Genomic DNA, 25,284 nt, shown 5'->3' with positions numbered 1-25,284 from the left:
ACACGATCGGAATTTCCGACAACGGATTTTGTTGTCGGAAAATTTTATATCCTGCTCTCAAACTTTGTGTGTCGGAAAATCCGATGGAAAATGTGTGATGGAGCCTACACACGGTCGGAATTTCCGACAACAAGGTCCTATCACACATTTTGCGTTGGAAAATCCGACCGTGTGTACGGGGCATTAGAGTTGAAATTCTATGATTTGTGCCTTTTAAATAGCCCCCCCCCCCCCCCCCCCCCATTTGAAAAGCTTAGCTGGTGCCTATTGTGAATTTAATGTGTCAATGCAGAATACAAGCGGAGCAAAATGTAACTTTTTCTAATATGTAATATTCTAACTTCCTTTTTATATGATTTTTTTTTTTTTTATACCAGAACATACATGTCCAGATGGATTCCAATACCCTGCATGAAATCCTCAATGAAGTTGATTTGAATAAGAATGGACAAGTTGAGCTCAATGAATTTCTGCAGGTCAGTATTCTTATTTCTTTCTTTCAGTCACTGCTTATTAACCTTTTCCTGCCGGTAGCACTGTTGTTCTGGGAGGACGTCATATGATCTGTCACCTGCCGTTTCCACTGGACACGGCCGATGACAGATCACTATACCGGCCCGCTGCCGCTACCATGTGATCGCTGTGGCCAATCACAGCAGATCGCATGATAGTTGTACACAGTGAAAGGCTTTGTTACATGCCTTTCATTGTGTACTTGTGATGAGCTCTGTGATTGGTCACAGTCATCGCATGGTACAGACAGGGCCAATCACTGCCCATCTGTACCATGTGATTAGCTGTGGCCAATCACAGCTAATCACAATAGTAAACACTAAATGTGTAGTTTTCATTAAAGCGTTTGTTACCCTAACACTTCATATTCTTGATATGTGCCTGCTGACCACACTAAGTAGGAGAGCACAGTATGGTCAGTTCTCTAGCTATGCTGGGAACTCAGCCTGCTCTCCTCCAATGATCAGACTTGTCCTGACATGCTCCAGCTGCACAGCCATTCACTGTGAAGATGAGTGTGCTGCTGCTTCTCCTCCCTCTTTGCTCTTATTCAGCTGAGAACAGAGGGAATGTGATCACTTATAAAAAAGTAAAAAACATTATTTATAATTTTTTTTATATCTATAGAAAAATGGTTTGCCTTTCATTTCTATTTTAAACTAAATGGGTTGTTTTACAAGGTGATCATTTATAATCACTTTAAGAAAAAATGATTGCTTATAACTGGAAAATGCACAGTTATAAGCAATCCTAGTGTATAGAATAAAAATCCTGATCACCTGCCCAGAGTATTACAGTGTAATGCCCCGTACACACGGTCGGATTTTCTGAAGGAAAATGTTCGATGGGAGCTTGTTGAAATTCCGACTGTGTGTAGGCTCCATCGGAATTTTCGTCACACAAAATTTGAGATCTGGATCTCAAATTTTCCGACAACAAAATCCATTGTCGTAAATTCCAATCGTGTGTACACAATTCTGACGCACAAAGTTCCGCGCATGCTCGGAATCAAGCAGAAGAGCCACACTGGCTATTGAACTTCATTTTTCTCGGCTCGTCATTCGCGATATACGTCACCGTGTTCTTGACGTTCGGAATTTCCAACAAAATTTGTGTGACCGTGTGTATGTAAGACAAGTTTGAGCCAACATCCATCGGGAAAAAAAAACATGTATTTTGTTGTTGGAATGTCCAACCGTGTGTACGGGGCACTACTGTGGTATCATCGCCACATAAGTTATATGATGATGCTGTACTGCACTGGTGACCGTTTTATAGAAAAAATGTAACAGTTGTGAATTTTTTTTTTTTTAAAAGTCTTCATTTTGCAAAAAAAGTGACAAAAAAAAATCACAAATTCAAAAAACTTGCCATGCCTCTTACTAAATACCTTGGACTATCTACTTTCCAAATGGGGGTCATTTGGGGGATGTTTGTACTGTCCTGGCATTTTCAGGCCTCAAGAAATAGAGATAGGCCGTCAGTACATCGGGATTGATCGATTTGCATATATACCATAGTTTGTGGACTCAGACGTGGACAAATGTAGCAGTATTTATTTTGGCCTAAATTTATGAAGAAAGATTATTTATTTGCAAAAAAAAGTTTTTTTTTTGTTTTTTGGTCTTTTTTAGTTTATTTTGCACTCAGGATGGAAGGTGTGGGTCTTTGGGTCTACCCTGAAGTATGAGGAAGGATATGTGGCTATTAGGTTCCTTCCTTTCCTGCCTTGGGAAAAGATGGGGGTCTCTCTTAGGGAGAGCCTCACACCTAGTACTCAGTGGTTGGTTTCGGCTGATCATGAGGAGAGGGGTCCACCAAGCCTTTTGGCTAGGTGGACCTGAGTGTGCCTTACCCTGTTCAGGAGGCTTGTGCCCCGAGGGGTCAGGGAGGGGTCCTACCTCTTTTGGAGGGCATCAATGACACACTCTAAATGCACTTTTTTGGTTCACATACCGGTGTTTCGTTTTTGTGTTCCACACCACAGGCTCAAGAAAAAAATAAATCGTCATATGCACAGAATGAGTCTTTGGAATTATGCTCTCTTCTAGTCAAAAACTTCCTTGCTTTCCCACATCTTTGAGTATATTTATTGCCTTCAACGATTTAGGTTATCCTGGCCAACTGACATTAACCCTTATGCCTAACACAGTCTTCCTGAGGCTAAAAAATCTCAGTATATCTCTTAGGCTAAAAAGTTATTTGAGGTTTATAATTCTGCAAAACAAGCCACAGTTAAAAGAAGTCTGACTAACTAAACTACTCTGTTCAGTACTTGCTGGCTGGGTTGCTGGAAGGGTGCTTAGAAACACCACAGCCCTAAGACCCTATGAATTCCCTGCACTGCTGCCCTTATCTGGCAAATTCTAACCACACTGCTGTCCTTAATAGTGCCCTGACTATGCTGACAGCTCCTCTGCAACCTTTGCTTGATTTAGGCATACTTTATCTTAACCACTTGCCGACCAGCCAGCGTCATTATACTGCGGCAGGTCGGCACGATCCCGCAAACCGTCGTAGCTATACATCCATCCCTTTAAGCAGGCTAGCAGGTGCGCGCTGCACACCGGGGGTGCCGATGCTTGTGACCGGCAGTCGCGATGACCGCCGGCCACGCGTGATCATGGGCACGAGAGACAGAACAGGGACGTGTGTGTCAACACACACATCCCGGTTCTGTGAGGAGAGAGAGATCGTGAGTTCCTACGAGCTGGGAACCACGATCTCTCATCTCCTATAGTCGGTCCCATCCCCCACAGTTAGAACACACACATAGGGAACACAGTTAACCTCTTGATCGCCCCCTAGTGTTAACCCCTTCCTTGCCAGTGACATTTACATAGTAATCAGTGCATTTTTATAGCACTGATCGCTGTATAAATGCCAGTGGTCCCAAAAATGTGTCAAAAGTGTCCGATATGTCTGCCATAATGTCGCAGTCCCAATAAAAATCGCAGATCACCGCCATTACTAGTAAAAAAAATAATAAAAATGCCATAAATCTATCCCCTATTTTGTAGACGCTATAACTTTTGCGCAAACAAATCAATATACGCTTTTTGCATTTTTTATTACCAAAAATATGTAGAAGAATACATATCGGCCTAAACTGAGGAAAAAATTTGTTTTTTTTTTTAAAAATTGGGGCTATTTATTACAGCAAAAAGTACAAAATATTGTGTTTTTTTTTTAATTGTCGCTCTTCTTTTGTTTATAGCGCAAAAAAATAAAAAAACGCAGAGATGATCAAATAGCTCCAAAAGAAAGCTCTATTTGTGGGGAAAAAGGACATCAATTTTGTTTGGGTACAGCGTCGCACGACTGCGCAGTTAAAGCGACGCAGTGCCGTATCGCAAAAAATGGCCTGGTCATTGAGCAGCAAATTCTTCCGGGGCTGAAGTGGTTAAAGTGAAGGGCCAGCCAAAACTTTTTTCCTCTATTTTGGATTGCACGGGGAAAGATTAGAAATCAGACATCAGTCAGACTCCATTTTAGAAAAATTTCCCCTCACATACTGTCCTACTGTCAACCTTTTGACAAACCAAAATAGAGGTGAAATCTTCAACAGGGACGCAGACAACTATACACATTTTAATGGGATCTGAGATTAATTGTTCAGATATACATTTATTCCAATATGGTTTAGGAGAGAAGACTTTGTCATAGAGCCAATGCTTTTCAGGGGCCAGAACATAAACTCCAGCATATTTCCCATGCCCGGAAAGGCCGGGTGCTGCATATAGCGCTCATAAACCCGCATGGCTGTGTGCTGCTGTACTTGGGTATACACCAGTGTTCATATAAACATGAGTAAGGTCTATAGGCATATGCAAAAAAATTGCACTGATGTATCCTTGTACAGCTGTGGCTGCCCCTGGACTTTGCGAGCAAGAGGTGTATCCTTGTACAGCTGTGGCTGCACCTGGACTTTGCGAGCAGGTGAAATATCCCGAAATGTAGGTTGCACAAGCTCAGACGCCCATGTTTAAGAGGCCTTATACAGCATTGTAAATGGACAATTGCATTGTCAATCAGAAGGTGGTTGGAGCAGCCATGGGCACCTTCATGTCCTGATAGAGGGGTGTTTTCTGGCCCCCGAAATGCATTGACTCTGTGACAAAGTTTTTTATCCTAAATTATATTGGAATAAATTGATATCTGGAAAACAAATTCTCTGTGTAGTGCTTCAAACACCATATCCATTTAGTTGCAATCCAAGAAAAGTATGGAAATCCTTTTGACATAGGGGAGCTGCCAATCCAGAATCCAGATACCCTGCTCAAATACCACCACAACACCTATAATAATAGGATAGCTGGACGATTCCAGCCCTACTCTTCCAGTTTCCCCATAAAATAAAATTCTTACGGGGGTTCTAGCCTTCCTCTGCTCTACTAAAAAAATGTATTTCCATCATTGTTGCTGTTGGAGGATTCCCCTTACTTGCTGTCTGGAAAAACTGCTGTCACCAGGGCAGAAACTGAGGGGAAATTTCTTTAACTAAACCCTAAGTACCGGTAAAAACCAGAAAGAGGTTTTAACCCTTCCTCATTCTATCCAAAACTATGAAAACTGTTGTGGCTGGGCATAAACTAGAAGATCAATTAAACTATTGTCCCAATTGACACTGTCAGGTGTCACACACAGAGGTCTTTGAGGACCACATCAAAATTTTGCTTTGGGGCCCAATTAATTTGTAGCTGTTGATCATTTTCATTTTATGCTGTTTTTTACACAGCTTATTGGCTCTTGAATTCTACTGTATGGTTTAAATAACACAAATGTATGGTTTGTCTGCCCCAAGTATATTCAGTCGTTGCTGTATCCTTTTTATATTTCCTTTTAGAATCCAAATGTTTTTCTGTTTTCAGCTTGACAATTATGTTGTATGACCAACTTTGTTTAAAGTGAAGCCTTTTTCTTAGATAGCTAACGGGAAGTTTAGAACCTCTTTCAAGTTTTTATTGCTATCTGTTTCCCCAGAGGGAAGATATCTTCTTGGGCCACTAACAGTGGTCACTTAAGACAGGAACTGAGAGGAAAAAATTTCAGTGGGGATGCAGACAGTTTTTCACATGACCCAGCATGATCTCCTGGGTCACAGCAATAATCAGATGCAAAGCCACATGGCATTTTTTTACCCAAAATGTAATGGCCAGAAATCAGTTCTTTTCAACATATCAGAAATACTGTGATCATGAGCATTTATGATGTTCAGTAATGTCCTACATCACTCTATAGCTACCCCCTACATCACCTAACTGACTTGTTGCATTACTTGGTTTTATTACAGAAAGCAACAAGAACATGACAAGTGGTCTAAACATTTTCTTGGCTGTGTAAATTTGGTTTTATTGCTGAGTTTAGCCTCACTGAAGAGTTTCCCCTTCACTTCCTGTCCACTTGCTGACCACAGCCACTAGAACAAAAAATGGAAATTTCATTAGTGGGGAACACAGACCGCAATAAAAAGAGAAGTTAAAAAAATATAAAACATTTTTAACTTAAGTTAGACTTTTGGAAAACTCTGTCTAAAATACCAAAAAACTGCTGCAAGTGTAAAGTAAAAGAACCTAGAGCCAAGTCCCAGACACTTCCTGAGTGCAGAACTTGCCTGTCCCTTCCTGCCTCCTGAACATTTCTTTTGCTTGGTGAGGCCACCCATCATAATGATGGTCTTATGGGAATATTAGGGGGACAGGGCTTAGTGACAAGCTTTGATGCTACCCAAAAGTGTTATAACTTTGCCAGAACAACCTGCCATTCAGTTGTAACTACAAGCTTCTTTTAGTGGACCTTAACCCCAAAGGTTGGTTTACAGTAGATATATAGTAAAAAACAGTGTAGCGCTTAAAATAATAAAACAATACTTCTACAAAACTTTCATATGGAATGTCCAATAACTCTATATTATATGGATAGTCCCAATGAGTGATTCCAAAAAAGTCAAGTCAACGTAGAGAGAGACACCAACAGACAAGATGAAGAGTCCTCAATAGTGATCAGAGTGCTCGAATAAAATCGTAAAACATGTGCTTATCCGTGCTTCCACCACCATTAGTACAGGCCGCTCGCCTTATTTCGTGGACCTCTGAATTAATTTCTGTTAATTCAGAGGTCCACGAAGTAAGGTGAGTGGCCTGTACTAATGGTGGTGGAAGCACGGATAAGGACGCATATGTTTTACGATTTTATTCAAGCACCCTGATCACTATTGAGGACTCTTCATCTTGTCTGTTGGTGTCTCTCTCTATGTTGACTTGGCTTTTTTGGAATCACTCATTGGGACTATCCATATAATATAGAGTTATTGGACATTCCATATGAAAGTTTTTTTTAGAAGTATTGTTTTATTATTTTAAGCACTACACTGTTTTTTACTATATGTCTGTTCAAGGAGTGCAATATAATTGACCTTGAGTGTTTAGCTGCTATAGATAGGGATAATTGTTTTTGTATTTGTGCTGACTGATCCCACTTGTTTAGTTATACAGTGAATAAAAAAGTCTACACACCCCTGTTAAAATGTCAGGTGATGTAAAAAGATGAGACAAAGATAAATAATTTCAGAACTTTTTCCACCTTTAATGTGACCTATAAACTGTACAACTCAGTTGAACAACAAACTGAAATCTTTTAGGTGGAAGGAAGTAAAAAATAAAATAATATGGATGCATAAGTGTACACACCCTTAAACTAATACTTTGTTGCAGCACCTTTTGATTTTATTACAGCACTCAGACTTTTTGGAAATGAGTCTATCAGCCTGGCACATCTTGACTTGGCAATATTTGCCCACTCTTCTTTGTAAAAACACTCCGATTCTGTCAGATTGCGAGGGCATCTCCTGTGCACAACCCTCTTCAGATCATCCCACAGATTTTCAATTGGATTCAGGTCTGGGCTTTGGCTGGGCCATTCCAAAACTTTAATCTTCTTCTGGTGAAGCCATTCTTTTGTTGATTTGGATGAATGCTTTGTGTCATTGTCATGCTGAAAGATGAAGTTCCTCTTCATGTACAGCTTTCTAGCAGAAGCATGAAGATTTTGGGCCAACATTGACTGGTATTTGGAACTGTTCATATTTCCCTCTACCGTGACTAAGGCCCCTGTTCCAGCTGAAGAAAAACAGCCCCAAAACACAATGCACCATGCTTCACTGTGGGTATGGTGTTCTTTTGGTGATGTGCAGTGTTGTTTTTGCACCAAAAACATCTTTTGGAATTATTGCCAAAAAGTTCAACCTTGGTTTCATCAGACCATAACACATTTTCCCACATGCTTTTGGTAAACTTCAGATGTGTTTTTTACAAATTTTAGGCAGGCTTGGATGTTTTTCTTTGTAAGCAAAGGCTACCGTCTTGCCACTGTACCCCATAGCCCAGACATATGAAGACTACAGGAGATTGTTGTCAGATGTACCACACAGCCAGTGCTTGCCAGATATTCCTGAAGCTCCTTTAATGTTGCTGTAGGCCTCTTGAAAGCCTCCCTGACCAGTTTTCTTCTCGTTTTTTCATCAATTTTGGAGGGAAGTCCAGTTCTTGGTAATGTCACTGTTGTGCCATATTTTCTCCACTTGATGATGATTGTCATCACTGTGTTCCATGGTATATCTAATGCCTTGGAAATTCTTTTGTACCCTTCTCCTGACTTATACCTTTTAACAATGAGATCCCTCTAATGCTTTGGAAGCTGTCTGCGGACCATGGCTTTTGCTGTAGGATGCGACTAAGAAAATGTCAGGAAAGACCTACTAGAACAGCTGAACTTTATTTGGGGTTAATCAGAGGCACTTTAAATGGAAGCAGGTGTGTACTGACTCCTATTTAACATGAGTTTGAATGTGATTGCTTAATTCTGAACACCTCTACATCCCCAGTTATAAGAGGGTGTGCACAGTCATGCAACCACATTATTTTATTTTTTTATTTTTACTTCCCTCCACCTAAAAGATTTCAGTTTGCTTTTCAATTGAGTTGTACAGTTTATAGGTCACATTAAAGGTGGAAAAAGTTCTTAAATGATTTATCTTTTTCTAATTTTTTTACATCACAGAAACCTGTCGTTTTAACAGGGGTGTGTAGACTTTTTATATCCACTGTACATTTAGAAATGTCAATTGTGCCTTGGCAGTACAAGGAAACATGGACCCTTTTGTCTTAAAGGCCATGTTTACACATCTGTGATCGTTTTTCAGAGGCACTTGACAGGTTGCTTGGAGGCAATATGTGGCCTTCTCACTGCCTGTGTTGACCGTTAACAGCTGGGAGCACTGCACCACAACTGCCTGTATTGGTCCTGTGTACTTGAATAGGTGACTGGTAGGTTATGTGCGTGTGTGTGTGTGTGTGTGTGTGTGTGTGGGCAGTAGCTTAACCGCAGCTCAACTGTGTAAACGAGGCTAAAAATTGCTGTGTACTTTCTGATATGTGAATGTGCCTAGGCACTCCCACAAGCTCACAGCTGTGTATTTGCAGTGTGAGATCTAAGGCATTGCTGCCTCTGATTGCTAGTCTAAGTAATTTTGGAATGAGAGTTGTTAAGGTCCCTGCTCACTATTCTCCTTGCTGGAGGCTCTGACATGAGAAAGCAAAACTTTGCTGTAACGAAACGTCCCACACTCTGCTTGAGTGCTTTCGTCATATACCGCTTCCTCCCAGACTGAATATAGATATCAGATATGCCAACCACTGCTAACAACCAACAAAACAAGACAATACTCGTTTGGTTGCTGAACATGGACTGTTTATTGAAAACACATGTAGACAGGTAGTAAATAAACAAATGTAGCGTTATGTGTAAAAATATATATAAATATAAAGTGCAAATCTCTAAAATTTTAGAGATTTGGACTTTATATTTATATACATTTTTACAAATAGCGCTACATTTATTTATTTACTATCTATTTTGAAATTCGTGTGGTGTACCACTTGGAATGTTTAGTAGCTGTGCACGTTTATTATTAGGTTATCTTATTTAAACATCACAATATTTTTTACTTATGGCGTTGATTGTTTCATCTGATAATTTACATGTACACAGGTAATACTCTGGACAATCCGACCAACTTTGCATTCTGGACGGGGTAGACTGTCCAATCAGCAGTGAGAGCTTTTGGAGGAATTCGCCCCCACCGATCTCACAGCTAATCTACATACACATCCCATAATATCCAAGGCAGACAGACACAATAGAACATTGGAATACAGCCACACCCCAAACGACCCAGCACACAACAAAATGAGACAATATACTATATATATATATATATATATATATATATATATATATATATACACACACACACACACAACATTCCAGTGTGGCTGTACTTTGAGTCCGATTAGTTACAGATCAGGCTGGATTTCTCAGTCAATATAAACAAAGAAAGAATTTCTCCTGCGCTTGTGAAGGTGTTGCTAGTATAGAGTGGTAGTACTTTCAAAGGGAGGGAATTGAAAGATGATCATGCGTGTCCCGCTGACTAGGGGTGGTCCGAAGAGAGCCAGGTGAAGAAAAGAGGTGGAAGGCGCGTGATCTGATGCTTTGATCAAATTGATACAGTTTATTTATATACAGAAACAAATAAATGCATATAAAAAGTAGCTACGTATTCATAAAAACAGGGTTACAAAGTATACACATTAAAATTTTAGAAATTGGACATGCCCATGCAAGGGCAAGTGCTAAAAGGTCCTGACGCGTTTCGAGGGGTTCCCTCTTCATCAGAGCCTTGCAGAACAACAGGAGAAGTCTGTACAATATGGTAGACCAACATAAAAGAGAGTGGCTAGTTGGGAGGCATATCACATGGTAAGTGATGGATTCTCCTTAGCTTTAAAGCTGTCCACATCCCAGCGCTCTATATAACTTAGAGAAATGGGGTTCATATTATATATAGAGAGAGAGAGAGAGATATCTGTCGGTCTTACCTGCATCTGAGTGTGTAAAGATGTTGCAGCCTGCATGCATCAATTTAAGAACAGGAGGCAGTTGCTTCAGTGTGGGTTCTATGTACCTCTTATCAGAGAGTTGCCTTGTGCTGTCCAAAGGTTTGTAGCTTTCTCCAACTGTGTGAGACAACAGCCTTTTGTCCCACACAGACAGACATATATGGAATCCATCTATATCTATATATATATATATATATATATAAATCATACAAACCACATCTCTCTACATTATATAGAGCGCTGGGATGTGGACAGCTTTAAAGCTAAGGAGAATCTATCACTTACCATGTGATATACCTCCCAACTAAACCACTCCCTTTTATGTTGGTCTACCATATTGTACAGACTTTTCCTGTTGTTCTTCAAGTCTCTGATGAAGAGGGAACCCCTCAAAACGCATCAGCCACCTTTTAGCACTTGCCCTTGCATGGGCATGACCAATTTCTAAAATGCATTTATTTGTTTCTGTATATAAATAAACTGTATCAATTTGATCAAAGCGTCAGATCACGCGCATTCCACCTCTTTCCTTTACCTGCATTTCTCAGTCACCCTGTGCCCCTATTAGAGACATAGGAGGTGCATGGGGAGCTGAAACAAGGTTTTCCAAACCACCCCAAGGGATTCTGTTTTCCACAGGCCCCCCTGCCCAAAGTGACTTCATCACACCTGTCTTTTCCAAGATGGCCGCTTCCACACAGAGACAGACTGCAGCATTATTATTATTATTATTATTCAGAATTTATATAGCGCCAACAGTTTACGCAGCGCTTTACAATATAAAAGGGAGACAATACAGTTATAATATAATACAATACAATACAATAGGATTAAGAGGGCCCTGCTCAGAAGAGCTTACAATCTAATAGGGTGGGGGCATGAGCCATGGGCAGTAATGGTGACTAGTTCTTTTCGCTCTTCCTAACCTGTCCCAGTTGCTCTTAAGGTCTGCACTGAATACCTGCAACAGTTTTTTGTTTTTGTCTTGGAAAGAATCTCTTTAGACTAAAATGTTATGTTTTTTACATTACGTAGCCAGGAGTCTAAATTAAGCACTCAGGGATAAAAATAGCAGCACTGAGTGAGGCCACTAAAATTATCCATGTTTAGTTGTTTTTTTTTTGTTTTGCTATTTTCTCTGCTCGCACGTTTTTACTTCCTGCAGTGAAACAAATGATCTTACACACATATTTGATCTCTCCAGATCGTCAAGTTTATTTTCAAGTTTATTTCTGTATCGCTTGTTACTCAGGCAGGTATTTGAGCCGTCTGCCAGCTCTTTCCTGAGCCAAGGCGATGATGAATGCGGAACATGAGATAAATTAATGCTGGGGATTTTGGTCAATGTCAGCCCTTTCTTCCTGATGTCAAGTTAAACAAACAAGATCAAGGGGAAAGGAAATGCTAATTGTCTCTCTTGAGATGAGCTTCGGATAAGAGCATTGTTGAACGTGAATGCTGAAAATTTTCAGCAGTTGTGTCCAGCATCACAAAAAAAGAATAATTATCCCTTTAATACATTTATCAGCAGTTCAATCAGATTAAATGCATATTCTATTAACCATTGACAACAATGAATTGTTCCTTTGAAATTATACTGGAAACATTTTTATTCCCCATCTGACAGCGAGCCCATACAAACGATTGGTTGTATATAGAATTATATCTTCCGGGAAAACTTGGCTGTCATCTTGAGCCCAGTGTGGGTATTGTAATTGCCAGGAAGATAAAGTAGACAATAATTCATTTTCATGATTTTATTTGAGGCCATTGGGAATCCGTTTTGAGCCTGGAGAATTCCGATTGCCAACGCACAGGTGAATGCTCACAAGTCAACACCGTTTAAGACATTACTAATCTCCTCTGCGGAAATTGATAACTAGTTTCATGCATCATTTACGGCTTGTGAGGCCGAGCCTCTTTTGAGTCGCCGAGCGCAGAAACATTTCATTTTGCCGGCAAAAACATGCAACATTAGTTGAAAGGATAGTCAACTTTTCTTCTTGCAGATAAACTGTGTCATCTTAATAACCGATTTGTGCAAAGTCATTTATCTTCGTGGCTGTAAATATTAACCCTTACATCTGTCTGTAATCTTGTGCCAAAACGGATTCTAGTACACAAAAGGCTAGGCTTTTAAAGAAATGTGATTTTATTTTAGACAAAATGCATGTTCGGTATTGGCAGTAAGCTTTTGTGAGTGTACTATGTGTTAGTCGCTTGTGGAAAAAAAAAAGGATGCTGGTAGTTTTATGCATGTATGTTTGCATATACCGTCCCATAAATAATGATTGGCGGATACTCCCTTTAAAGCAAACTTATCTTAAAGTACATGTCAAGCCAAAACTTCATGGCCTCATGCACACTGGACGTTTTTTCAGCTGCTTTTAGGGGTGTCTGGTGGGGTTTATTTCCCCGCTGCTAAACGCCCCTCCAGAGTTTTTAAAAAAAAAAAAAAAAACCTTCCTGTGTGCATGAGGCCTAAATCTTAGTTTGTGATAGAGTGGAAGAGGGTTAAAACCACTTTCAGGTTTATCGCCAGTTATCTGGTGCTCTGTTACAGGGATTTACCCTTATTTCCTATCCTATTTACAATGTTTTACCAGGCAGGAAGTGAGGGGATTTCTCCAAGCGCAACACAGACAAAAATGAAAATGTTTTCCTTTAGTAGAGTTGGGAGAGGCTTAAAGAGGAACTGCAGTCTGCTCACATAATTTATAATAAAAGCATCCTTGCCATTCTGAAGCTTCCCTCCAACCACTTTGCATATTATTTTATATATACTGTGATTCTGTACTTGCTGGATATGCTGCAGAAATCTCCTTCCACTGAGTATGGCTACCATCATCATCAACTGTGGGCAACTGAAGCTGCTGCCTGTTCACTTCCTGGATTTACACAGACACACAGAGGCACACCTCCAGCTCTGCAGTTCTCATTGACCCTCTTATGATTCATCCCCCCTCCTTTCCTGGCAAACTCTCACCAGAGTGAGAGAGAGAGAGCTGTGCATGATGTCATAAGCCTAGGCTTTTTTTCAGACAAGAAACAGGAAGTGGGCTGTATAAGGAATTTACTGACAGAAAAAAAAATGTTTTGCTATCCAAAGTTAAAACAACAACTGCAGAAGATTTAATAGATGGAAAGATGAAAAAAATGACTGAAGTTCCACTTTAAATTCTTGTCAGATTTTTTTCTTCTGTCTTTGTCCCTATTACAGATTTTCCCCTTATTTCCTGTCTTGTGAAACCCTTGTCAATGGGTCAGAAAATAACGATTAGTATCTCTAATAGAGCCCCGGAAAACAGTAAAAGGTTGATAGAAGTTTTAATCTTTCCCCACCCTAGAGACAAGTTTTTAGCTTGACATACACTTTTAACTTAAAATTTCTAAGCTAATAATAAAAAGAGAAGGCACCATCAACTTTTGGTAGGTTCTGCCAGCTACAGTGCTCGCCAAGAGCCCTCAGACTCAGATGCTTGGAAATACTCCAAAAATTAGAGCTGAAGCATACTCCAACCATATCCCACAGTACAATGCAAGCACATCCCAGCAGACCGTCGAGATGCCTATTCTGTATTACAGGAAGTGTTGGGAGCAAGTTATAACACCAACTTGCTGAGAACTTTATTAGTAGTAGTAGTATTTGCATACTACAGGCTAAAAAAAGAACTAATTTTCTGGCAGGCCAAATCTGGCACAGGCCGTGGGTGTCATACCGATGTAAATAAGCAGGTTGGTTGAGGATATCCAGTTTAGTTTAAGTTAGGAGGGTTACAGAAGATGGACTAACGTACCTTTTACTAAATGTGCAATTCTCCTTTAAAGGTTCTATATAGAGATTTTAGTAGCTCAATTTTTACACAATATCCTGCTTTTTATTTATACCAGAGTTTCTCTTGAACCACTCCATAACTGGCTGTTTTAATTAAACGGCCAGTTGGGGGATTGCAGCAATTCTGTCTTAATGTGCGTCACTGGAAAGCACAAATAACAGGCAAAAATAAATGAGCCAATCAAACTGACTCTATACCTTGTGATTGCTGTGAACCAGTCACAGCAATCACAAATGGTAAACACTGGTTCTGATTTGCAGCCAGCTCTCCCCTTCCTCTCATACACAGAGAGCTATTGTGGGAGGAAGAAGAGATCTAGGTGCCGATCACAGCCAGTGTTTTTGCTAATTGAACAGATCGCAATCAGGCAGTGCTTTTTCTAATCACAGCCAGTGTTGCTGATCACAGTCCATGTTTTCAAGGTGGCTTATCACAGACAGTGTCCTAGGCAATGTTTCCAAAGTTGCTAACCATAGCCAGTGTTACTGACCACACCCAGTGCCAGTATTCCCAGTGTTGCAGATCACCAGTGTCAGTGTTTCCAAGCTTGTGGCATAAAAGTTACATCTTCAGAAGGCTTGCCATGCCTCTTAGCTAATACCTTTGGGTGGCTTCTTTCCAAAATACATTCATGGAATGTTTCAACTGTCCTGGCATGTTAGGACCTCCAAAAATGTGATAGGCCCCTTAAAAGATTGAAGAGCTCTTCTATGTGGCTAGGCAGCAAATACTTGCCAATGCTCTTTGTGAAAAATAACGTAACGTGATAAGACTTGTAAAAAGTCAAATTTTATTAGCTTTCTTAATTTTCCTAAAAGTTTTGGCTAAAAATGAGATCTTCAAAAGATTCACCATGCCTTTTATTAATTACCTGGAGTTGTGAACTTTCCAAAAAAGGGGAGTGTTTATACTGTCCTGGTATTTTTGGGCTCCATGAAATGTTATAGGCAGTCAGAACATCTGGGCTCATAAATGTCAAATTTTTACAGTATACCATAGTTTGTAAACTCTATGAAATTGATATGATAAAAGCCAGGCTAAATCATATACTCTTATTTGGGTTGTTTTACCAAAGGAATGTAGCAAAATATATTACAGAATACAAAACAGGACTGAAAATGGTCAGGAAAGGGAGGGGATGTTACATTCTGGTATTGAGGAGGTGAAAACGATTCTTTCTCCAACACTAGGCTTGGGTTATGGCATGATTGACTATTTTCTCAAACTGTAGCTACACTATATATTTTGAATGACGCTTTGTTACTTTTGTTAAAGCTCATGAGCGCAATCCAGAAAGGATTTATATCAGGCAGCCGCCTGGCCATACTGATGAAGAACGCAGAGGAGAACATGGATACAAGGGAGCCCATACCAGTGGACCGCAGCGGTGGTGGCGTGTGAGTCTCAGAAAAAACGGACGCGGAATGCTGCTTCTCTGTGTTGGACATCATTCCAAGGCTTTTTGGCTGTATATGCTGCAAATTTGGCACACAGCATGAACTTGATATTGATATTTGTGGCAAATATACTATGAAAAACAATTTATACTCCAGTATGTTGTGGCTCGATAAATACTGTGGCCAGCAAGTCTTTCTGATTGCTCTGAAAAGTGAGAGTTTGCACTCCTTGTCCAGGCTTTAAGCAAAGCCTTTAAATGTGTGTTACAAGTTTATAAAATAATCTTTTGACTTTTAAACTTAATTTATATAATCTAAATATGTTTTTGTAATTCTAAAAGGGAAGCTACAGCACTGTTATTATCTCCCTATGCAGTAAATGGCCTCATCCCCTGTAGCAGCTGGTCAGATATGACTTGCGTTTCCTGTATTGCACTGGTAACACGAAAGGGAGAATCCGATTTGTGTATTAGCAACAAGAATTGTATAGGGGAAGGATCATTGTTGTTCTACAGCCATTACAACTAGAGATGAGTGAATCCATTAAAATGCCCCCCCCCCTTACCAATCAGTGCTCATGTATCCCGGGCCCTTCCAAATCTCTGTTGCCCCAACGCGAAGTGCTCGAATGCCAACAGAATGCTGAGTTTATTGAAACTTTTAAATAAAACAAAACCCACTTTATCAAAATGTGGACAATAAAAAAAGTGGGTCTTTTGTCCTAATCTCTCACATGTCAGGCCTCCTATTTAATAAAAAGCCAGGGGCAGACAATGAAGGATCAAAACTTCTCCCCGTGCACATTTAGGACCTCCAGACTAATGTTTCATATTCACATGCCATAGATGACCAGTCAGCCATAGATTCAATCCTTTCCTGCAATCTTCAATTGAAAACAGTCATTTGTCACAATAAAGAAGATCAATTTGGCCAAATTAAATTGGAGTTTCCACTAAAATCGATTGTTTCTATTTGATAAAAATGATTATTTATTGGCCAAACTGCTAATATAAAAGATTTATGAGATAAACAATTCATTCCTTGAAACAATTGTTACATGCATGGCCAGCATAAATGAATTACACGAAGAGTCTTTAAATTAATTGCAAACATGTTTTTGAGCATTGGAGAATAAATACATCTACACGGACCTTCAGATGGGGGTCGTACTCATGGTGCATAGGGGATATCCAGGGAGCTTCTCAAAATCTAGGCAGCATGGTCCTTAAGAGTATATGTGATGAATAAATGTGGTTCACAGATGTCCTATTCACACCTACATTTCTGCATCTTCTTTTGGGGCCCCGTAAGTGCATGTCAGCACTGGCTGGGATTTTTTAGAAGGGGGTTTCACATGGGCTTCAGCTTGTAAAAGAGCAGTGTGAACTGAAAGCTTTGACAAAGAATTTGCAGAGCTTTCAGCAAGCTTTGTTGAATCTTTAAAGTACCATTCAGCTCTAGTTTGTAAATGTTGACCACAGATCCTAATGGGAGTGCTGATTGCCACTTTAAGCAAGCTGCTAGCAGGCTTCAGAACTTGAAGCTTGTTGAAAGCCTGCTGAAGGATCTGTGGTCAACTTTTACACTGGAGTTAAATGGTATTTTAAAAGCTTCAACAAAGCATGCCAGGGTGTACACATACATTAGGCTCTTTAGCTATGGGAATACTAGCCAAAATGCCTGGTGTGCTGGGCTGATATAATTTGAACTTTTTTTTTCAATAAGAACTCTAAATTTGAAAATAACTGGGCAGTAAATATACCTGTGGATTGGAAGGTATCTAGTTAAAATCATCCATTTACCTTTCCATACTAACTATTATAACTCCCTATATTTTTTTCTGCTTCAGCACTGTTTTTTCAGGAAAGTTTTTGAGGATTTGAGTAGAGAAGGTCCTGATTTATGTGGGTTGAGGATATACAGTAGTATGCTTTACCTTAGTGGCAAGGGGGTGGCATATCTTTGGTTGTTTGATATGACAGTTGCTCTATGGCATGTTTTTGAATAGGCTACATTGGGTTTTTTTATATATAAAAATAGGACATATTTTTGGCCATTAAATACTTTTATTCAATGTTGGCAGCTTGTAGCTATTTTAAATACTACACTTCATCAGAGGTATCTTAATTGATCTTGAACCCCCTTAACCCTATGGCTATGTACAAAAGCCGTTTTGGATACTTGCTGGTCCATCTGAACTTCTGACTAGAAACTGAAATTATTATACTGCTAATGCAAGTGGCCACTTTATTCCTCTTTCATACAAATTAGGGAAAAGTTTTAGGCAACTTTCTTCTGTACTAGATTTCACTAAATAGTGAGAAGTGAAGGTTCTGCATACAGGTTTTACATATATAAAAACATATACAATTAATGTATGTTGCTATTGTAACTTAGGACAAAGTTTTACTTCATTGAAAAGTCTTTTTAATCTTTTTTTTCTTACAAGTAGGGAAGAAGATGACAAGACAATCTAATACATTTATAATGTGTAACATCAAAGGATAAGACAAGTTCTATTGGCTGAAAAAAATATAAAACAAGAAGGGTATAAGAGATAAAAAAGAAATATAAGCTTTACTATAAGACACAATACAAAAATTAATGCATGCAACCCGCCAGACTTCCAAAGTGCAATGGGTTGAACAGTATTAAATGTTTATTCCAACCAACCGGAGAATGCAGGTTGATGTAAAGGTGCACAAGAACACTAGAATATTAACACATTTATATTACATTTATGGCATGTAATTGAGCTCATTTTTGATAACACATTGACATTGATGACCCACAGTTCATTTCTCCCTGCAGGAATGCATAGGCAAACAAAAGCCAATGAGATAATGTGTCAAACTTTTTTTTTATAAATGTGTTATTTTTCTTTGTGCCCCCGCCCCCTGTTTGAAGCAGCAATGTTGTCAATGAGATAGGAAAATTTTCAGGGACACGGACTATTCTATTAAAAGTTTAGAAAAAAAAAAAAAAAAACTCTGTTTGCTGTTCTCACTTCTTGTCCTATTAACAATGTTGTCACTTAGACAGGAAGTAGCTATACATTTCCCCAAAATGCCACTGATTACAATGAGATACCAGACTGAATTTATTATCCTTCTCTGCTCTGCCCATAGCCAAAAATATACTTTGGGCAGTAGTATGGCTTTAAAGTGAATCTCTTTAAATTCACAAATAATTTGTAAAGTAGCAGTGATATTGAAATGTTCCTGTGTTTTCAAGCGCCCCGGGACATCCACAGTCATTGATGGGCCTGCACTCTTCTACCTCCTGTGCCTAGCTATTGGTCATTGAGCCCACCCATCATGCGTGAGGACCAATAATTGCTGTCCGCACTGTCAGTACTGTTATGTCTAGGAATAGGATAGGTCAAGTTGTGATCGCTATATTGAAAACACAGCCCAACATTGTATTGTAGTATGACAAACAGAACAAACATCTATGCAGAAATGCAGTATTAAATATACGCACAACTAATAATTTTTTGTAATTATTAAGCACAATATTTTAAAAATGTATATTGATGTAGTGGTAGAGATTTTGTGGTATATGTCTACCTACATTCTATAACAACTTAGTTGGTATTACATGTGCCTTTTCACAGGTGCCAGAATTTCAATTTCCAGAGATTATTTGCGGCTGAAACGACAGCGATGCCATTTAATCACAATACTGAATTATAGGACCAGAAGCAAAAATCCCTTTATTTCGTATTTACTAATTAGAATGTAAAATACTGTTTATATATACTACTTAGAAGTATTACATTTAAAAAGCTACTATACTATGATAGTAAGAATTCATTCTAGTATTTGGGGTATTTTTATAAGCCACACAACACTGAAGATTGTATTTTCTGTAGTGGATACCAAATGGATTCTATTCTCTCATAGCAGTAATATTTTTGTCTCTGTGCTTTTCCAGCCCTGCCTGCTGCTGTGATTATTGGGGACTCTCACTGTTGGGTGTTACTTTTTATTTTTATAATAAAGAGATTGCAGCAGGAGGAATAGGCTTCTTATAGCATGCAGAAAAATCAGGGGTGGTTTCTTCTGCTTTGGAGACCCTATGAGAGATGTGATAAAGCTGCTGGGCCATTCAGCTCAGCAGCACCTTCCCATGATAGAAACATGTCTTTTGGAAAGGATAGACCTTTTTAAAGAAGTATTCAACAATGTAGAATTTGCATGTAAGTTTTCAGAGTAACCTACCCCATAGTCATTGTATATAATATAAATATACATAAAGTAAACTTTTTATCTCCCCCATCCTATACCTCTAGTAGATGAGAGCAGTTTGACAAGTTTGAATGTTTTGACCTCAGCAACTGTGCTTGTTATATATTAAAAGATAACTTCAGACTTCTGAAATGCAACGTCCCAAGCACTCCTTTAGGTGTGCACTTAGCTTTAACCTTTCACGTAATATAAGCCTCCTTAACTCATCTCATTTTTATGCACTGCAATGAGCGACTATTTTATAAATTCCTACAGCTCCAAATTCTTCGGATATTAGCAAATGTGTTCAATGCAGCAGGGATACTGGTGATGCCAAATTCATAAAGCCCCAAAGTTTCCCTGAGCTGCTTTCAATCATCTGAAAAAATGGAAAGGGCAGTTCAGGTACTATGTCCAACAAGGTTATATCAGAGAAGGCATTGCCATTTTGCCTTTTTAGAAGCTCTCCCACAGCCAGGAGAATTAAAATAACCAATATACATTTGTTTTTCAATATTTAAACAGTTTATTCATTGCAGTCTATAAGATCCTTAACACTGGAGTTCATTTTTTTTAATAAGAAAAACTTTAGATTTGAATGAAGCCCATGGATGGCTTGTAGGTATTTATTAACACAATAATTTACAATGTTTGAGTCTACAGGCCAGTAATGCCGAATACAGTAAAACCTTGGTTTGAGAGTAACTTGGTTTGAGAGCGTTTTGCAAGACAAGCAAAATGTTTTAATAAATTTTGCCTTGATATACAAGCGGTGTCTTGATATAAGAGTAGCGTCATGTCACAACTGAGTATAAAAAAGAAGAGAGGAGCCTCTAAGTGTAGCAATATGGTTACATTTAATGAAGGTACAACATTTAGCAACTTATGGCTACACTTAGAGGTGCCTGTCTTCTCTTTTATACCCTGTAAAAAAATGCTTTGATATACAAGTGCTTTGGATTACAAGCATGTTTCTGGAACGAATTATGCTCGCAAACCAAGGTTTTACTGTATAGCCTACTGTGTGCCACATGTTTGCTTCTATCAAGCATGCTGAATGCTGCCATTTGTGCTGTGTAACACTGCTCTGTGATTTTATATAAATGCTGCTGCTGCTGAATTTAAAGCTTGTACAACACAATTGCATAATGAAAAATGTCTTATTTGCTGCTGCAATGCTACTGTAATTTAAATGGGGGATACTGTAATTTTTTTTTTTTTTTTTTAATGTGACCTTTGTGCATTGCCTTATAATAATTCCTAAAACACTCCTTTTATCTAATCTATACAAGATGGGCAGTATGGTTTTGTTCTTACTAGAGTTCTATGCTTGGCCATTTTGCTTAGACCAACATTGCACTGATCTAGATACCACTTTTTTGAAATGAAAGGAAACACTCGAAAAGGAGATGTGTGCATGTTTTTACTGTGTGCTTTTTGTATTTTTTTCTTTGTATGTTGTATTCATGTCGGATTTTGAGGTAAGCATTTGTACCTGAAATGACAAAACACTTCTGTTTTTAAAAAATTACACCAGTAATATGTAACTAGCAGCACATACCTTCCTTTTGCTCCCCCCCCGCCATTCTGTTCAACTGTAGGTGTAAAAAAAAAACAGCCCTGTGTAAGCTCTTATTTGCTTACATAAGGTTGAGGGCAATCTTTCTTCCCCCATGTGACAGCAGCTTGAGTCATGTGCACCTCCATACCTGAAAGTACTGGATATTTTCTCCACTCATAAGAGTTGAATGGCCAGTGGAGAAGTGAAGGAAAGGTTATATACTACTGTGGAGGTTCAAATGGCATGTCTTCATTAGTGGCTTCTATACCTTTTGTTCTGTAACAGAGCCTTAAATATAGTCATCTTGTACGTGGTTCTCCAAACATGACATCACTGAGAGCCAACTTAAAGGCCACGTCCATTGCAAACTGATGGCATTTTGGGTAACCCTGGCCTTTATTATGTCTAACATGTCAAAATCAGTGGCACTGTCTGTTGAATATCACAGCACTAAATGATTTCCTCTAGACATCCCCTCTCCTGTTGGGCAGTATGCTGGGATTTGTATGGAACTTAAGTGATGTTTCTATTACTAGTGTAACTCCAGTTCTAAAAAGTAACGTATACACTTATCCTCGCTAATCCGCACTGGTTTAAATGACTACTTGTCTTAATTTATTGTGATATGCAAAAATACTTGTATACATTTTAACTATATTTGAGTGTATATTAAATATGCATTTTTAAATAAATTAGCATGATCAATAAACTCAATGAACTGTGAATTTCCTATTACAGTCATACCACAGGTGCAAAAAAAAGTATACTTTATTTACTTGTACTATGCCTATACTGGGTAAAGTAACAGGTTCACTTTACAAGAAAGACTTGAAGCACGCTGTACTTACCTACCCTGCATTTTCCAACTGCCCTGACCTGCTGGACCGCCTGAGAACTACGCCAGCCTTCTGGGTATTGGAGAACATGCAATATCCCTCCTGCCTCTACACGCTTTATCACTGAGCGCCTAAACAAGTGATTGCCAGGGGATTTCTATAGCCTTGTCTAAAGTTTAACTTGCTTAGCAAATGAAATCTTACATGGCCTAGTAGGGGATTGCAGAGTAGGCAAGTCTCTCTAGTATGGGCTCTTTTTAAAGAAAAAAAAAACACACTTCTCTTTTATACATTAAAAATATATACTCCCCCAAAGTGTGCAGCATGCTTTCTTTTCTCATAATACTCCTATTATTTACTCCTATTATTTTACCTGTAGCTTTGTTTTTGATTCTGATGTTGTTGATTCTGATTTTGTCTAGTAATGACTATCGGGGGGGTGCCGCTACAGTAAAGTGATGATATTGCAGATTTTTCAGGTCTCCCCACTCATAAATTCCATGGGGTTGGTTTACTAGAGGAAAATAGGCTGTTCACTTTGCAATGGGATGTTGCCCCTTGAAGGAAATTTTTAGTGAATGTGGTGAAACTTCACTTTGCAAAGAAATACCCAATCACATACAAGGGGAAAAAAACTGCGTTTTTGCTTGCACATGATTGGATAAAGTTTCACCTTATTCACTGTGCTCTGCAAAGTAAACAGTCTATTTGTCTATAGTAAATCAACCCTTATGTGTGTCAAAGCATGTCCTAGGGTGATTTCATGTCTTTTCAGCAGACTCGCATTGCATGACCTGGTACTTTTGCAGGTGCATGTGAGTGGGATGGAAGTCTTGTGGAAGTATTGTGCATGGCCAAGTACTGATAAAGCTGTGATAGGAAAGGCTCCAACTTGTGCAAGCGAGCAAATGGGTGGAGACGCATCCTGCCATTATGCAGTCTTGAGGGGTTGGATGTGATAGAGTCTAGAAAAAGCTTGGCGTACTAATGGTGGGCTCATCATAAATGCTGTGCACGTCACAGTTAACTGTTCCTAATAAACAATCACATATATCTGACTATATTTATAAAACAGCTGCCCAGCATTGGAAAACCACAAGAAAAACAACAAATACACAAAGGGGTTGATTTACTAAAGGCAAATAGGCTGTGCACTTTGCAAATGCAGTTTCACTTTGCAAGTGAATTTGCTCCAGAGCTTAGTAAATGAGGGAAGCTAAGTTCTGGAGCACCTGCAAATGCAAAGTGTACGTTCTATTTGCCTTCAGTAAATTAACCCCAAAATGTAAAAGTTAACATTGTAATTACCATCCAGTGTGATGTTCATTACGTTTTAAAATATTTACCATCTTTAAAGTTCTAAAGATTCCTGTTCTACATAGGCGGGTAAGTTATCTATATGCAGTCAGGTAAGTTTTCTAAAAATTGTTTTTGCCTAAAGGATTGTGTAATGTAACATCATTACCGGCACTAATATTACAATTTCTTAAAAAATTTTCAATGTCATCATTACATTTTATTAAGTCACCCAACTCTTCTCCACTTAGTGGCCCTGGTCCAGCTTAAATGCCAGGGATTAGGTTCTGAATGCCTTGTGGGACTGTTCAGTCAGATGGTTCCGGCTATTGTAAACGCTCTGATTGGTTTACTGCTGTTACTTGATCAGACTGATCTGAGGCTACAGTTAGGTTTATGCGGCTTTAGCCCTAGTGTTACATTAATATTAAGCTGAAATTATAAAAATTCTAATCTAATATGAGAAGAAAGCCCTTTTATGTGCCGGAGCATGTCTCAGTCCACTTGGATACATATTTTGAAATGTCTAAACAATATGAATGTGCATAAACTTACTCTGGGAAAAGGAGTACAACACATGTAGAAGACTTATTTCATTTTCTCCACTGTTCTCAATTGTTCATATTCCTAATTATTCTGAGCTAGATAGCCAAAAAGTTATTCAGGGATCTGAAAAATGTGTTAAACTTAAAATTCTAGTCTCAACCTTTCTACTCCCAAAAATGTCCCCTCCCTCCATCCTAACATCTATTGTATGCTGGCTAACCTATGTAAGAAAGATGTATATACTTACATATTTTACACCCGCTCTGGTCATGTGATCTGACTCCCCTATGTCAGCCAGCGACCAGTGCCGCTCCTGTCCAGTCCTGTGATCCAGCTCCCCTGTGTCAGCCAGCGACCAGTGCCGCTCCTGTCTAGTCATGTGATCCAGCTCCCCTGTGTCAGCCAGCGACCGGTGCAGGGGAGAGGAGGAATCGCCAACAACAGCAGGCACATGGGAGCATATGGGTGATGTAACAGCTCCCAGGCATTTCCAGCCATTTATGAGCACTTTCTCCTCTCCCCTGCAGTCGCCGCTGGCTGGTAAGTAGGCACATATTTTTTTACACAGGTTAGTCAGTATAGTTGTTTTAGAACGGAAAGGATTAGAAAGCTTGTCAGTTTTTATTGCTGTCTGTGCTCTTGATTCACCTCTATTTGTTCTGTTTACCATCACCATTGAAAGTAAAAGAAAACCCCCCATTTGGGTTGTCCCCAGAAAAGTAATAGAGGCAAATTATTTCAATGGGGACACTAGTTCTGGTGACCTAGGGGTCCCCAAGGAATTTCCTTAATTCACAGGGATTTCCTCTCACTTCCTGTTTGGCTAAGGGACAAGAAGTAAAGGGAAATCTCTGCAATGGGGCACAGATTAATAAAAAAAAAAAAAAAAAACTAACAGGGGTTATAACCCTCCCTTACTCTATCCAAAATGGAAAAAAAAGGTTTTGCCTATAATTCTACTTTTAAATCTGCAGCTTTTGTTAAAATAATACTTGATAATCCTGCCACTAAGGTCCTTGTTCATGCACTTCCCATTATAGGCTGACAACCGATTGACAATTCTCCTTCTCCGTCTACCAGTTGTGCTTTAGCATTGCCAACCTATCACACA

At 39.1% G+C, this 25,284-nt stretch overlaps 1 protein-coding gene across 2 annotated transcripts in view; it reads left to right on the top strand.

The window, feature by feature from the left end:
• GPD2 (glycerol-3-phosphate dehydrogenase 2) overlaps positions 1-25,284 on the top strand; it is a 369,873-nt gene that overhangs the window by 216,532 nt on the left and 128,057 nt on the right. The window contains exons 16-17 of one of the 2 annotated variants that reach the window (XM_073634130.1): positions 378-476; positions 15,584-15,705. In XM_073634130.1, coding sequence (XP_073490231.1) covers positions 378-476; positions 15,584-15,705 — 221 coding nt within the window. Of the gene's footprint in view, positions 1-377; positions 477-15,583; positions 22,205-25,284 lie in introns of those variants that run through there. The other variant, XM_073634131.1, reaches the window with a different exon arrangement.

This window comes from Aquarana catesbeiana, linkage group LG06 (genome assembly GCF_042186555.1).
Source record: "Aquarana catesbeiana isolate 2022-GZ linkage group LG06, ASM4218655v1, whole genome shotgun sequence".
Lineage (NCBI taxonomy): Eukaryota > Metazoa > Chordata > Amphibia > Anura > Ranidae > Aquarana > Aquarana catesbeiana.
Note: the sequence above shows the minus strand (reverse complement) of the source record. Positions and strands in the feature narration are given on the sequence as shown.